Below are 15,290 nucleotides of genomic sequence, written 5' to 3' on the forward strand. Positions count from 1 at the left end.
TGTTTTTAGGGCAGTTTTAGTTTTGTTATTTATGTGAATGACCAAATCCTTTGACAAGAAATACAAAATGAATAACTGTGACTTCACACAGATGTTCTGACTGTGATCCCTGGGCCCTGTAGGTCCATTCAGTAATACGCCCACGTCCTGTCTTGCTCAAGTGCAGGTCAGGTCCGATTACTTAATTAGTACCTGTGGGTAGATTTGGTTTGCGTTAGGAAGTACAAGCCCTCTGCGGACACAGTTTCAGACACCACAGACAACATACAGGATAAAACATGACAAGAAGATACAAAATAAAACAATAAAAGTGCCCAAGTGCTAATCAAAATGTTAATTATGTAATAAATAGCAATAATGCTCATGACAAGAACAAGGACTACTGTTGTAAATTAAATAAATCCTTAAAATGTTCACATTTCTGATTTTTCACATAGTTTTGGTACATCCTTATGGGCCACACTGCAACATACTCTCACAAAGGGATTATGAGGAACTCAAGATTCTGATTAATTTGGGACTAATTTTCAATTGAACTTTTAAATCATTATGTTTGATAATTGAATGATTTGTGCGATGAACACAATAAAATAAAACCATCTCATTGTGTGGCTGTCACATGCACTGCTTTGGTTCATTGTTGAGCAAAACCCTGAACTTTAATGCCTGGCCTTTAGGAGGTTTTGTTCTTTTTATGACCTATTAACCTTCTCAGCCTTTTCCCTCCACAGCAGTAACTGCTGCCCACCAGTCTCTCCAGGTGCTTGTTGCTCAAGATGATTGTTAAGTATCAATTTCCTGTGTCACCTTTATGGGTTTTATTTATTTGTCTGCTCCTTCATGTGGAACGGAGCCCGAGCATTACTCAGGTAGATGGATTATAACTCAACTGCTACAACTCATCAATCTTGGAAATTTGACTTCCTGAATCTCATACAACTGTTACTGTCATATTACAGCACGACATTATCAAGATCAATGACATTTTAAATGCTTCCCAGTTAAGGATGATCGGTGACAATAAAAAGGTAAGTTGGTGATGAAACTGTCTCGTCTGTGGTGAGCGGCACTGTGCACGGTGAGGGAGTCACCTGCTGGAGCTCACTTCTCCCTCTGAGGAGCTCCAGTTAAATGAATGAACTTGTAATCACAACAGTCACCCTGCTAAATGTCACATGTTGACCATTATCGATCACCCAAGAATTATTTAACACCCAACGGCTTTATCACACAGAATCTAATCAATGCACACTTTCTTTTGGTTGTTCTGGCACAAAAAGTGGTGTATAAAAATCTCAGATGAAACAAATGCATGTTTTTTTTTTCCAGAAATAAATCAGAACAGTAATGTTTGGATATTGTTTTGTGTTTAGGATCCTTCTCAACACCTTGCTACACACACACACACTTAAAGGTACAGTTCACCCCCAAATTAAATAATATATATACTTAAATTTTCCCACTTACCTGTACTACTTTTTTATCAATCTCGATTTCTTGTGCAATATATTAGTCGTAAAGATGTCTGCCATCTTCCAATATAATTGAACTAGGTGGCACTCAGCTTGTGGTGCTCAAAGTACCAAAGAAATACATTTGTAAATAATTAACAATGTCTCTTTCCAGAATCATGATCCGGTAACTCAAGATAATCCACAGACCTTGTTGTGAGTACTTTTAAGTAGGAACTATTTTCTCTCTACAGAACTAAACCCTCCAATAGTATCACCGCACAGAAGTAAGTGCACAGCTAGTTGTACCTCACCTAGCTACACTGACAGCTCAGCTGAGGAGGAAGCCACTTAGACTGACATCTTCATGCCGGCACAAGCTCAAGCCTCTCATCCATTAGTAGATGCACACTTTCTTCTGGCCAGTGATACTTACATCGTAAAATAAGTAAAATGAAGCATACAACCACAGCCCCCATGAGGCCAAGATGTCAAAAACTACTATGATAAGAATAATAAAAAATATTTAATAATTTATTAAATTGACAGTTCCATAAGGTGCACATCATAATATTAAGCATTTTCAGAGCCAACATTGGCCCAAAAATAGAGCTAATACTAAACCAAAAAACACTGCAGCAGTGTAAGCATCAGATGAGAGACTGTAATGTTCAGCTCCACTGTTGGATGAGAGAGACCAATGTGCCTCCAAAACACTTAATAGTTTTTAATATTAAAAAGCTTCATTGTTCTTAAGACATCTGTCAAATTCTGTTAAGTGTTCAAAATGCTATGCATCCTCACTATGAAAGATGTTAAAATTCTCATGCTCCATGCTGCAAGAAAGGGCCCCATTCAGTGTTAGCTGTTGTTTGGTAGAAAGAAAATAGTTCCTACATGAACCTGCACACAACATGTTTTGTGTATAGTTTATCATGAAGTCATGATCTCTGGAAAGAGACATTGCTGCTGAGTTTTTGAAATGTAAGTTTTGGAGCCTTGCAGTACTCCATTCAATACTAAAAAAAAACTGCAATTCCCAGGATGCAGAGCTTCTACCCCCAGGGTTTTGCACAGGTATGTTGCATACTGCCAATGATTGGACTGTGATTGGTTACTTTTACCTGCCTGTCCACTGATGATTCATATATGCCCTGATGAGGGTCCGATAGATTGAAAGCTCAGAATAAAGTGAACCACAGCATAGATGTGAGGGTGCAGAAATCTTTTTTACAAGCTTTGAGCGCCACAAATTGAGCGCTATATAGTTCCATTATACTGGAGACAAGGCAGACATCTCTACAACCGATATCTCCAATACTCTGCTCACCAAAACAATTTGAATAGACAAACAGCACTACAAGTAAGAGGACATGTTTTATTTCTATTTTCTGTCCCTTTAACAATTGTTTGTACTTGATACCTCTTGACCTCCCCAATGTTAAAGTTCAGTTTGGGGTGTCAGAGATCCAGCTTTAATATGTGGCTAATTATGATGAGTTTCATCTGCTCTCTGTCTGTTACTATTGATGTGACAGTTCGCAGCACTTCATCATCCAAACCTCAAATAAGTCTCTACAAATGACTTTTTTGACAAACCACAGGAATTTATATTTGTTCAGGCATAGCTAGTTTAACATATAACACATAAAATATTTATTTATTTTGTGTAGCAACAAATAAAGTAATTTCCATATTTATATATTTTTTACATCACATGTGCAGGCCCAGTTTGTGGTATCTTGGTCCACAAATCCTTTTCTTAGTATTGGGATTTATTGCACTTTTTGAGGAAGTATTTGAGAAAACAAAAATAGTTTTTTGGTTTGTTTTATTTTATTTTATGCATTCAAACTTGAGGAGGTAAAGCTTGTGTCTACAACACTGACATTTTAATCAGATAACTTTATTTTACTGGAGAGGCAAAAGTTTTTAAAGACGCAGAATACGTCACCCTGAAGTGTCACTTTATGGGTTGGGTCTTGGGTTTGAATGTTTCACGCAGTGTAAACCTAAAGAGCAGGAACAAGTTGAGACAGATTACACTGTCAGACAGTGTGAATTTTTTTTCTAAATGATTTTAAAGCTAGTAAATGGGAATAAAAGACATTAAACTTTTATTTGGATACTCGGAGCATCCTTTACTTTATCTAGATTTTTTTCTACCTTTCAAACATTTCCAAGGTTGACACATTTTCCTCTTCTGACTGCAGGAATTATCCTTCCTGAGCCTCAACAGAAGATTAGTGCTTTATTAATACAGTGTCATTTTTCTATCAGCATTTTGCTATTAAGCATGATTAGCATGCACAGTAGACTCCTGATATGCATTGTCAACAAGCAGGGGATGTTTAAGCAGACAAAAAAATTAAAAACCACTCCTCTTTCCCTGCAGCGAAAACAATGCTGTATGAGGGAGAGTATTACAGAGTGTGCTGCAATGATGAACATTTCCTCCTGTTTCATGTTTAACCCTGCTCATTTCCCACAGTAAGAACTCCGGAAACACACAAGTGTGCGCAGCAGCTTGGGGGGAAGATGACTGATGGCTTGTTGTCATGATGTTTGGGATTCTGCCGACTCGAAGCCTCTTGGCTCACTGAAGCTGTGAAGTGCTGCAGTACATACTACAGGCTATTGTTGTAAAAGTCCTGGTATTAGCAAGGTATTGCTTCATTGTCACACCGTTGAGCCTGTGCAGAATGCAGTTATCTGTAATGTCCCTTGCCATTTGCACCGTAGTTGCATTGGATTTATGATTACAGTACATGTGCTGTGACAGATTTCATACGATTCAACGATGAAAGCAAGAACAATTATTAGAATTTCACAGCGTGAGCGGATAGATTTCTTTGTTTTCAAGCCGTATTCCCTGGATTGTGTGTGGGCTGAAGCTAAACCTCACTTCTGACATCACTATTCTTCAAAAATGTCAATATTTGAAAAACACAGACATGCTCTATCAATCACATAGATAGCCATCTTTCAACCGGTCAATGTGCCACACTTGAATATCTGTCTGCTTGTGCTTCGGCCCTGCTCTGACCCTCTCTCTCTTTATTTCTCTTTGCCACATTACAGCTCTATCATGATGCCACACTGATGAGCCCGAGCCCCATAAACATAGCAAAGATGGCTGTCATCTTCCCCTCCTGGAACTGCATTAACGTCAGTAACCCCTCTGGTTGGTGGTGACACTCGTCTGTCAGCGCTGGTTAATTCCCATGTCTTGGTGAGGGTCAAGAGCTGACATATAATGAGGCTTGACAGTGTTGGAGGGCCAGACGAGGGTCTGGTGTCAACAGCAGCCAGTAGCATAGTGTCAGCAGCGTCTGGATGAGGGTTCAATTCAAGCCATGGAGGTAATCCGAGCACGGCCGCTGCTGATCCCAGGGCCTCGACTGCCTATTGACACACATCAGAGCATGGACACAAAACAAATTAGCATCAGTCAATATTCTCTCCCTCCTCCTGCCTCCTGACACAGCCACCCAAGTGCTGCCATGTTTGTCTCACCTCCAGTCAAAACAATAGAGACAATAGTGATCATGATGGAGAGTGCCTGCACTGACTTTTAAGAGGTTGTTTTCAGGGTTGGGGGCAGAATATTCACATTTCTGGTCTGCAGATTTTGGTTTGAGGGAAATCAAACTCAGAATTGGATCTATTCCACCGAAATTGTGATATTATTCCCTTTCTTATTTCAGAATTTGTGGTTTAGGGGAAACAAGCTGTCCACAGGAAGGAGCCTCAGCTATAGATGTCTTGTTTTTTGCGTGCTAAATGTGATAATATAACTTCTGTTGCATAAAAAGGTGCTGGGCAGTGATGTGGAACAACACTTCAAATATGCTAATCAAACATATGGCACTTCTAGGGAACAAACACAGATTGCTATTCTTGTCCTACATGATAAAAAGGTTACTTGGTTTTAAATGTAATTTGAATAAGTCCGAGGGCTGTAATAGGCTGCTGCCTTTTTGAAAGAAAAAAAAAAATCGTTTGCATATGGGAAAGCAGAGATTGCTCACACCTGTTTTTTTTCTTCCTCCTCTTCTTCTTTTCCCCTCTCTGCAACCCCTTCCCGCCTCCCCCCTCCCTCTGCTGAAAGCCATTACAGAAATACAATTTCTAATACCTCCGCACAGGTCTTCGATCGACTGCAAACAAATTTATATTCAGGCGGTAAACAGAAAGCTGCAGAGATTTATTTATTGAGTGTGGAGGAGAGAAACAAGCTAGCGCGTGAACCCTGAGTAACCTCCGAGCTGACATGAAGATGGATCAGTGCGCCCTGCAAATGCATGGAGAGAAGGGATATATTGCACTCAGTCATTCAGCACATCGCTGCCTGTAGAATCCCATTAACTCCCACAGCTGGGACCATATTTCTGTGTTGTAAGAATGCAGTTAGAAGTTGTTCATTACGCTGAATTATTTTGTAATTACTGCAGACTTAAAAGACATAGGAGATATTGTTCCAATGAAACGATAAGAGCAGAAGCAGATAGTTGTGTTAAGTTCAGGTTGGTATTAAATGTTACCTCTACCAGTTATCTGAGCCTGAAAAGTAACATAATAATGATGATAATATTAATACAAAAAATGCCAATGTTTCACTAATTGATAGCCTATGCAGAAACAGAAAAAAACAGTAATTATGAATAATAAGTAATTAAATTGTAGCATAGGTGTACATTTCAGGGGGGAAGCAGGGGACACGTCGCCCTCAATATTTAGAACATGTGAATTTGTCCCCACAATAAAAACATGAAAGTAGCAGAGGACTGTTTAGAGTTATTGACACCATACACCATGAATTTATGGAGAAATTAACTAATTGGTGCAAAAAAAAAAAAAAAATCCAAAGAATGCAGAAGAATGCCCCCAACCTCCTTTTCATATGTGCCCCCCCTCAATGTTGAAACAATACCTACGCCCTTGAAATGTAGTAAAATTATTTTAACATCATGGCCCCAGCTTCAGGGATAATTCGTAAACTAAACCATGAAACTCGAATGATATTCTTTTTAATTGCTGATCATTAAAATTTTGTTTTAATTTTAGAATTTTCCATTCGTTGGTTTTCTTGGAAATATAAGACCCAGTCTCCTAACTAAAGATTGAAAGCAAAATAATCAAACGGTCTGCAGATTAGACATTAGCAGTGCCACACTGGGATGTTTTTAGCTCTATTAATTCCTGTCATTTTCATGCATGCATAAAGGCTGAGCATGACACAGTGAAGCATTTGAAAGTAGGTCACCAGATTTAAAAAAAAAAACAAAACAAAAAAAAAAAACAACAACTTGTGCTGCATTGTGGAGCTCATTGACATTTTCACTTCTGCACTGTGGATGAAAACACTGGGCTGCTGTGTCCCTGCATATCTATTGCACCAAAGCATTATTTGCAGGCTAATAATGCAGTGCAGACCCGTAGTCCTGATGTAGCGTTTTATTCTTTTGTGCATATAGTTAGGGAGTGTTCTTTTGTTTATTTATGTCACTCAAGTTTGCATAGCAGCATGTAGTGTTTGCAAATGCATGGAAACTATGACCCGATGATTCATGATGACTAAGTAAACAGATATGTTGAAATAAAAACACAGTCCTTTAAAACAGATTTTTGAGGTCTGCACAAACGAATAAGCTCTGAGGAAGCAGCTAATGCAGACGAGGAGCTAGTTTAACCTGGAGATGAACATGTCCTCTCTGTCACTTACAACTTCTTGATCTCTGCTTTTTGTATTTGTTCGAGGCTAATTACAAATCTGCTGCCACTGAACTTTTAAATGCCAGCTGTCACGACCTCTGAACCCATTAAGTGTGCCTTTCACATGACCTAAGCCCTTTGCTAAAGAGGGCCTCGGGTTTTTTCAAGAAGGCTTTGCAAATTAACATAATCCATTAGCTGCATCAATGTAGGCCTGTATTATGCTAATTCAGCTTTGGAAGAAAAAGAAGTGTTCATTGTTGGAGTGAAAAATAATCAAAATACCAGAGTTTGACCCAAAATATATTACTCTTGAGCATAGGTGTAGATTTCAGGGTGGATACAGGGGACACATCCCCCTCAGTACCGAGAAAAGGAACCCATTGGAACCTGTGCAAATTGGCTTTTTTTTTCAAAACAAGCAACTTAACAAGAAAAGCAAGAAAAAGAAAAGAAAAAAGAAATTGGTTACACAAACAAACAAGGAAATTACCTAAAAATAAGGCAAAAAAAGAAGTACAAAACAAAATGGAAAAAACTCAAAAAAGGGCCAAAAATGAAAATTTAATTTCTTTTCTTTTCTGTAATATAATTTAAAATGTTTAATTAAGAGAATTAAAAACATAGTTTTCTGGATATTTTTTCCTTGTTTTTTGATCATATCTTACAATCCCCCTGCTAATTTTGCAGATCATTTCCTTTCCTTTCCTTTTTTTCTTTTTTTTTTTTTTTTTTTTTTTGCAGCTTGCAGTTTGCAGTACATTTCTTGCTCATTATGTTTCCTGTGTTTTTGGAAGAAACCAAACCAATTTTCTCTGTTAAAAGGCATCTAAATGCAGCACACAAAAAAAAGTTAATCCGGGTGTTAAAGGGTTAAAACATGAATCATAAAAGTAGCTACAGACTTTTTAAAAAGTTATATATTTACACCATAAATTGAGGCAGAAAAGGCCCACATAGCTGCATAAAAATTCACAAAAATGCAGAAAATTAAGCGTTTGCTGGCAATGTTGGAAAAATCTATGCCCTTGCTGATGGGGCCAAAAAATGCCCGATACAAACACGTCTGACGTCACAATCTACCTGTCTGCGTAGGTGAGAGGCCCGTGAAAGCCCTCAATGATGATGAACGTCCTCGTTGCTTTTAAGGACATTTTCTAGATTTGTTTTGCTGTGGCCTGCATTGCACAACTCTTTGTGCCATTAAAACGTTGACCTGAAGTGAGTTTCTCAACTGGTTTTAATCAGTGTTGTCCTCTCTGATGACAGAGATGTCCAGCTATTGGCCAAGACCAGGAGGGCACGTCATCTCTATCAATCAGGCACTGCTGTTTCTCCTCTGAGGAATGTCCCCTCGGCCGTCCGGCCGCCTGACCATGCGTTACTTGGATGCATGAGAGGCCGGGCATGAAGTGCAACCCCGTCCAATGATTATGCAGGAGCAGAGGTGATAATGACTTCCTATCAAGAGTTAACGGCCGAAGGGGAGAGGAGCCCTCTGTTCACGGGCTGCTGCCGAGCAAAAGAGGTCATAAACCGGGACCTGGACGGCAGGACTCATCTTGAACTCTGCAGTCGTGACGAGGAGGGGAAACTGGAGGTGGAAGTGGGATTTTATACTCCGCGTCCTCGCTACTTAACTCTCTCCAACAGTTTGACTCTCTGCACCTCTTTGGACAGCCCTCCTCCTCCTACCACACCGACTCTCGAGGGCTTCTCCACACCGGCCTGCCCCCACTCGTCCCGTGTCCCCTGGCGGTGCAGGGCGCAGGGGCAGGGCTCTCCAGGACGCGGAAACGGCGTGTCAAATACAAACGAAACGCTGCAATCCGGGTTTGGCTCACAAATCTACTCTAATGGCCCCGAGATTCACGTCGCCATGGGGAGTTCAGCTGGCTCGGACTGTAACGGGGCTCAAATGGATGTAAGCAGGAAAACTTTTGAGTGGATGAAAGTGAAGAGGAGTCACCACCGGGCGGGTAAGTTTTTGTCAAAAGAGATTGAGCACGAGAGAAAGGATAAAGTAACTTTAAATACACTCCGCATAAACTAGTTAAAGCTTTGGATCACTTTCATTCATAGTTGAAAAAGTTTACTCGGAAGTTTTTTTCTTCACGCTGGAAAAAAAGAGAAAAATAGCTGACGTGTTTGTGCGTCACAGTGCACACTTTCCTCCGTCACCAATAATTAAGTTGCATAAAAAAAATAATATTTTCCCACTTTTAAAACGGGTCAAAACGTTTAAAGTGAAGCACTAGCTGTTTCGTCGACGCCACATTTGAATATGCACATGCACTATTTCCTTAACGGTTAATGTCTGTTAACGTTGTCGCTCCACCTACTGTTACAAGCAGGATTTAGACTGTACACACACACGAGTGTGGAGTACAGTCAAAGGCCTGCTCCCTAGCCTCACTGTATATTCACCCCAGAAAATGATCAATTATTTACCCTTGCCCTTACTAACCAGTAGCCTTTGAATAATGCAACAGACCACTGCCTGTCGAGACTCACAGGAAGTTGAGTAAAACTTACTCTTGTAAGCTGGAGTGCTCCCTGAGTATTGATTAGTTGTCTGTTTATAATGAAAGCCCTTGTGTATTGATTTCAGTTTGCAGCACCTTTACATGTGTCCACCTTTTTAACATAATTGCTGTCACAGATCATCATTTCCCTGACTGATGAATCCCGGGCACAGAGCCCACAGAAGAATACATATCCAAGGCTTAAAAAAAAAAAAAAAAAAAATACCAATAGCCGACTAATGTGAAAAATGCCTATCAATCCTCAATTTTATGTGAGTGATAATATCTCATATAGATCCTTCATTTGATCAATAATGTCAGTTGAGTGACTGGACCCTGGACTTGGGTTGGGTTTCATAAATTTTACATGGACGAAGATTTACTACAATGGTGATCCAGACCTCTTTTTTTTCCCCACGGCACAATCTGCTGTAAGCGTGCTGCTGACCCAAATGTGCAGTGACCAAAGATGCAGGTTGGTCATTACCACCAGACTGTCTGGTGTGAAAAGGCCCAAACTCCTCTGCAAGGACTGAAACAAACACAAAGCTGCAGGAAAAATCCACATTAGTGTATTAAATCATGTGGATTTAACACATTATTTCTGGTGATGCTGCATGATGGAGTCAGTGTGTTAGGTGTGTGACATACACACTTTTGATTTGACTGCTAAAAAACTACCATTTACAGCTTTTCATTACCTTTTTGCATGCTTGTTCTCAACATGCACTGTGAAACATAATTTCAGATTGAGGCAGGAGTAGAGAGCCAAAATATGACCTCAAAAAATTGATTTGACTCAGAATATTTCAGTGTTATTTGATGCAGCCAGCACAAGCTATCCAAAAAAGATAGGAATTCAGTTTAGTGGGCAGCAGGTATGGGACGATGCAAAGATATATGACAATTATACTGGCCAAAATGAAAGTGATTCCCCTTTATTATCCTGCACAAGTGTAGATTTCAGGGGGGACACAGGGGACACGTGCCCAAAAATATTTAGAACATTTGCATTTGCCCTGCTAAATAAAAAGATGGAAAGTGGAATAGGACTTTTATTTTGACAAAAAAAATCTGCCATAAATGTATGCAGAAAAGGCACAAATAGGTGCATAAAAATAAGCAGAATGCAGGAAATTAAATGTTCGATCCAAAATATGGCAGCGGAGGACACCCCTGTGTCCCTGCCCCCCAAGGTTAAAAAGAAACCTACACCCCTGTTATCCTGATAATCATCAACATCTATGATACACTCTTAAATTGGCACTAAAACATACTTAACTATACATTTTCTTAAGAAACACACACACACACACACACACACACACACATATATATGAATCACATGACATGCATCAGTTTATTGTAACTGTTTTTTTTATCGCAATCCGAGATACAGTCGTCTATTGTCTCATCCCTAGTGGCCAGTGATGTACATTCACACAAAGGCATATGTTTTTTTTCAACATTTTGGGGGGACACGTATGAAACGTGGCACTCAGGTTCCTCCCCCAGAAAATCCTCAGCGTCAAACACCTAGTTTGCTGAAGTCTGGGGAATTATTGTGCATTCATTTGTTCCCTTTCAGCACCAATTTATGGTGTAAATGTCTTTTATTTTGGCAAAAAAATGTCCAATGCTACTGTTATGTTTTTAATGTGGGGGCCAAATGCGCATGTTTTTAACAGTGAGGGCGGCATGTCTTCTGTGTCCCCCCTGAAATCTAAACATATGCTTTCACACACATTGATGAACTTATTTCCTCATGATGCTGCTGTAAGACCAACAAAATGTGACATGAACACGTTTAATTCATCATAAATGTTGTTTTACTGTACCATGCTACAAAATACAAAACTACAATTTCTAGCCCTCTACTTGCTCTTACTTAAGAATCTAGATGAGTGGGTAAACATTTCTCTGATGGCGCCACTGTGAGGGAGGCAAAAGGTGACAACACATTTCACTGGTCGAGGAGTCATTTTATTCATAAAACCCATTAGCCACTCATCTGATCCAAATCCGCGCACTTGAGAAAGCCATTTGCTTGCACCCACCCACGCACACACATCTCCTCGCAGTACTGTTAGTATCTTTGTAACCTCTTTCTGTATCTCTCTGAAGGGGATCATCTGTAGGAGTAACTCATTAGCGCTACTGTGTAACTTGTAAAAGAGTCATTAGTGAAAGTATGCTTTCCTCTGGAGGTTGTATTGGTTTTGGCACAAAACAAAGTCTTGCGTATTCTTCCATGTTGAAAGGCCTCCACAGACCTGCAGTAACCTGATCTCTTGGCTCAGTGTATATACTCCCAGTGCGTCATTCTTCAATTATGCTTTGACAGCACCTGAATTACTGTGGGCTGGATGCCCAGATGACTGAGGCAATGTGTATCGATCTATCCCTTTTCTTCTTCCCTCTCCTTGGCTTGGAAGGCCCCTTCCATTCCCTTTGCTGGCTGGCTATTTTTAAGCATGCAAGTCATTTCTCAAATATTTAGTTTGATTCTTTTATGCCTTCTGGCCGGCATCAATTCTATTATCTTTGGCGCCATTAATCAGAATGTGCATGTGATTTGCACTCCTGAAAGCTGAAGTTCTTAATTACGTACAGTTCCTCTCTGTACTGGCTCTTCATGTTCGCTGCCCTCTAATTCTCAAGCTCGGTTACCTTGACATTCATTTTCTTAAAACACAGATGTCGACATTTATCCTATAACTGACCTTTCCATCTGCTATGCTTTTCCAAGTGGCTAGAGGCCTGTTAACCTTCCTCCCTATGAGTTGTGGTGGGAGGCATTTCTCTACACCTGGCACACTGACTCCATTATGCAGCAGCAGCACATTTTCTCAGAGGCAAAGACACACTGACGACTTACCCACAATGTCAGCAATGAAAAATCAAGATATAGCTGCGGTTCCTGTCATTCATTGCACATAAGTAGCACAGATGATACTTTAATGTGTGACCCAGAAACCTCAGAGGAAAAAAATGGAGACATTTGTCATTAATGCAGTGTTTGAAAGGATTTGTAAACTGTTAAACTGTCATTGACAGAGAAAAGGCCTAAAGGCAAATTATTAATGATTCTGATGAATACAGCTAATGGACTGTAAACGATACAAAGTTGTTTTGAATCGCCAAACATTTCTCTCGCAACTTTTCCCACACATCTGCGATATACAGCAGCAATGTTTGTTCTACTGTTTGGTGAACTTGTCTTGAACACACCTAAAACGCAACCCCTTTACAAATGACACGTCCAGATCTTTCAGAGTGTAGAGGTGTCGATTCAAATCTCCAAATCCTTTTTCAGGCTTTAGTTTGGGATGTTGTTGCATGACATTGCAGTATACCGTGCAGATGTTTCTATTATTATGTCCATGTAGATAACGCACAATTCCCCATCCACCTGTTTGAGAGTAGTAAAGATTTTACAGTGTGCCTGAAAGTTGATATACGTCTGTTTTATACAGACAGAAAAATGGCTTTGAGACTTTAAATCACCAAACTGGCTCAGGGACAATTTCTATAAAACAGTGTCTTTTATTTAAATAAAATTTTCAATGAATGCTTGAATATTTGTTTAACTCTTCCGTTTCAAACAATCCTTCGATTATTTTTATTCCATATGATTGCAGAAATATCCGGGGCCAGTACACTGTAAAATCTGACAAGTTGATCTCACTTAAAATAATCTTGGAAACAAATTGCCTTAAAAAGGAAAGTAAATGTAACTATAAATAAATCTTAATATATGTTTATTTTATATCTAATTGTTAAGTTTACTAACATTTAGCTGTATTTACTTAATTTTTTGAAGTTGTTGCAACTTAAAAATGACAACTGAAATGACCTTGTTCTTTTTAAGTGTTAGCAACTTCCGTAAACCAAGTTAATCTGACTTAACTTGATCATCACAAAGAGGATTTTGCTATTGATGAATTTAGGAGATTTGTGAGTTCTGTTTTGTTCACATATTTAAGAAAATACAAATATGATACTAGTTAACTAATATACTAGTTTGCAGCTGGCAGAATGCAGAAATTAAGCACTGTATACTTGGTTTCCTGACGTTGCTAGAACGTATATATTATAATATTGATCTAAGTTTTCATTTTTGAGTTGCAACAGTTTCACAAAATTAAGTAAATATAACTCAATTTCAAACAAACCCAACAATTAGATATAAAGTTAACATAAATTAAGAATAATGGTTATATTTACTTGCATTTTCAAGGCAATCAGTTTCCTGAGTTTTTTAAATAATAAAATTAATTTGTCAGATTTTACAGTGTATGAGATAGAGCTATAATAAATATTTTGTTTGATTTTTGAGGATTTATACAAACGCTAGATCCACAAAAAATAACATTAACTGAAGTTTGTTATTTTAGATTGTTTTGTTTTTCAAGAAAAGTTCCATCTTATTTCCTGAATAAGGGCGTAGATAATTTATTCAGAGGGGTTTTGTGCTTCTTTTGTGGGTAACCTCATTGATCTTGCTGACGACTGCTCTCGTGTCCTCTGTTCCCAGCCAGGATGCACATGACCTGTGGGTTCAGTGTCGTTGGCTCGGACCTCGGTGCTGTGGAGGCTGCAAGCAGCAGCAGCATCTGCACGGATTGTCCTCCCACGGCGAACGGGGCCCCGAGGACCAGCTTCAGCACCAAGCAGCTGACCGAGCTGGAGAAGGAGTTCCACTTCAACAAGTACCTGACGCGGGCCAGGCGGGTGGAGGTCGCCAGCGCCCTGCAGCTCAGCGAGACGCAGGTGAAAGTTTGGTTTCAGAACAGACGCATGAAGCAAAAGAAATTACAGAGAGACGGGCTGCTCTCCGACCCGAGCCCCGCGGCTTCGCGCTCACACGCGGACACTTTGGACACCTGCCCCTCTCCTGGACCGACCTGTCCAAAACACCTGCCTCTGAACTCCTGAACCGCGGGAGTTGCATGACGCAAGGGCGCCCGCCTGCAGATGTTTTGATTCGCGTTTGCATCAGTTTCAATCAGCCCTCACCTTTATTTGCTTACCACGATGGATGCTTATCGCAAAGAAACGCAATGGCAAGTTTCTTCATGCAAGAACGGGTCAAAACAATTTGTCATCCTCCCCCGGCTTCAGACTGGCGCTCTGATTTGAATATTAAAATTCAAGTCATTGCATCGCGCTCCTTTCTACACAATGGAAACGAAGAAACAAAATTATATTAATTGTCCATAGAAACTATGGAAGACGATTTGTTTATTTATTTTGTACAATTTATCCTGGAAACGACTGAATATATTTATTCAACAGGACATGTGGCTCCTAGTTATGTTTAAAATAAGAATTATTTTTAATTATCTAAAGTCTTCATTGATAATGCTTATTCTATTGACAGGATGTATGTATGTATATATATATATATATATATATATATATACACACACACACACACACACAAATGATTACAAATCATTTCACTAAATCACAGCTACTTACTCAATTAATTGATCATTATGAAGATATTTCCATTTCTTTAAAAAGCTGACACATTTGAGTAAAAACTAAGATGCACCTGTTATAGACAAATCTTTAACATGTTGGCAGATAATAA

At 39.4% G+C, this 15,290-nt stretch overlaps 1 protein-coding gene across 1 annotated transcript; it reads left to right on the forward strand.

The window, feature by feature from the left end:
- Nucleotides 1–8,559: 8,559 nt before the first annotated feature.
- hoxc1a (homeobox C1a) lies at nucleotides 8,560–15,074 on the forward strand. Its single transcript, XM_042491016.1, is given in 2 exon segments — nucleotides 8,560–9,145; nucleotides 14,229–15,074. Coding segments are annotated over 2 exon segments (987 nt in total). The 3' UTR covers nucleotides 14,630–15,074.
- Nucleotides 15,075–15,290: the final 216 nt, after the last annotated feature.

This window comes from Plectropomus leopardus, chromosome 8 (assembly GCF_008729295.1).
Source record: "Plectropomus leopardus isolate mb chromosome 8, YSFRI_Pleo_2.0, whole genome shotgun sequence".
Taxonomy (NCBI): domain Eukaryota; kingdom Metazoa; phylum Chordata; class Actinopteri; order Perciformes; family Serranidae; genus Plectropomus; species Plectropomus leopardus.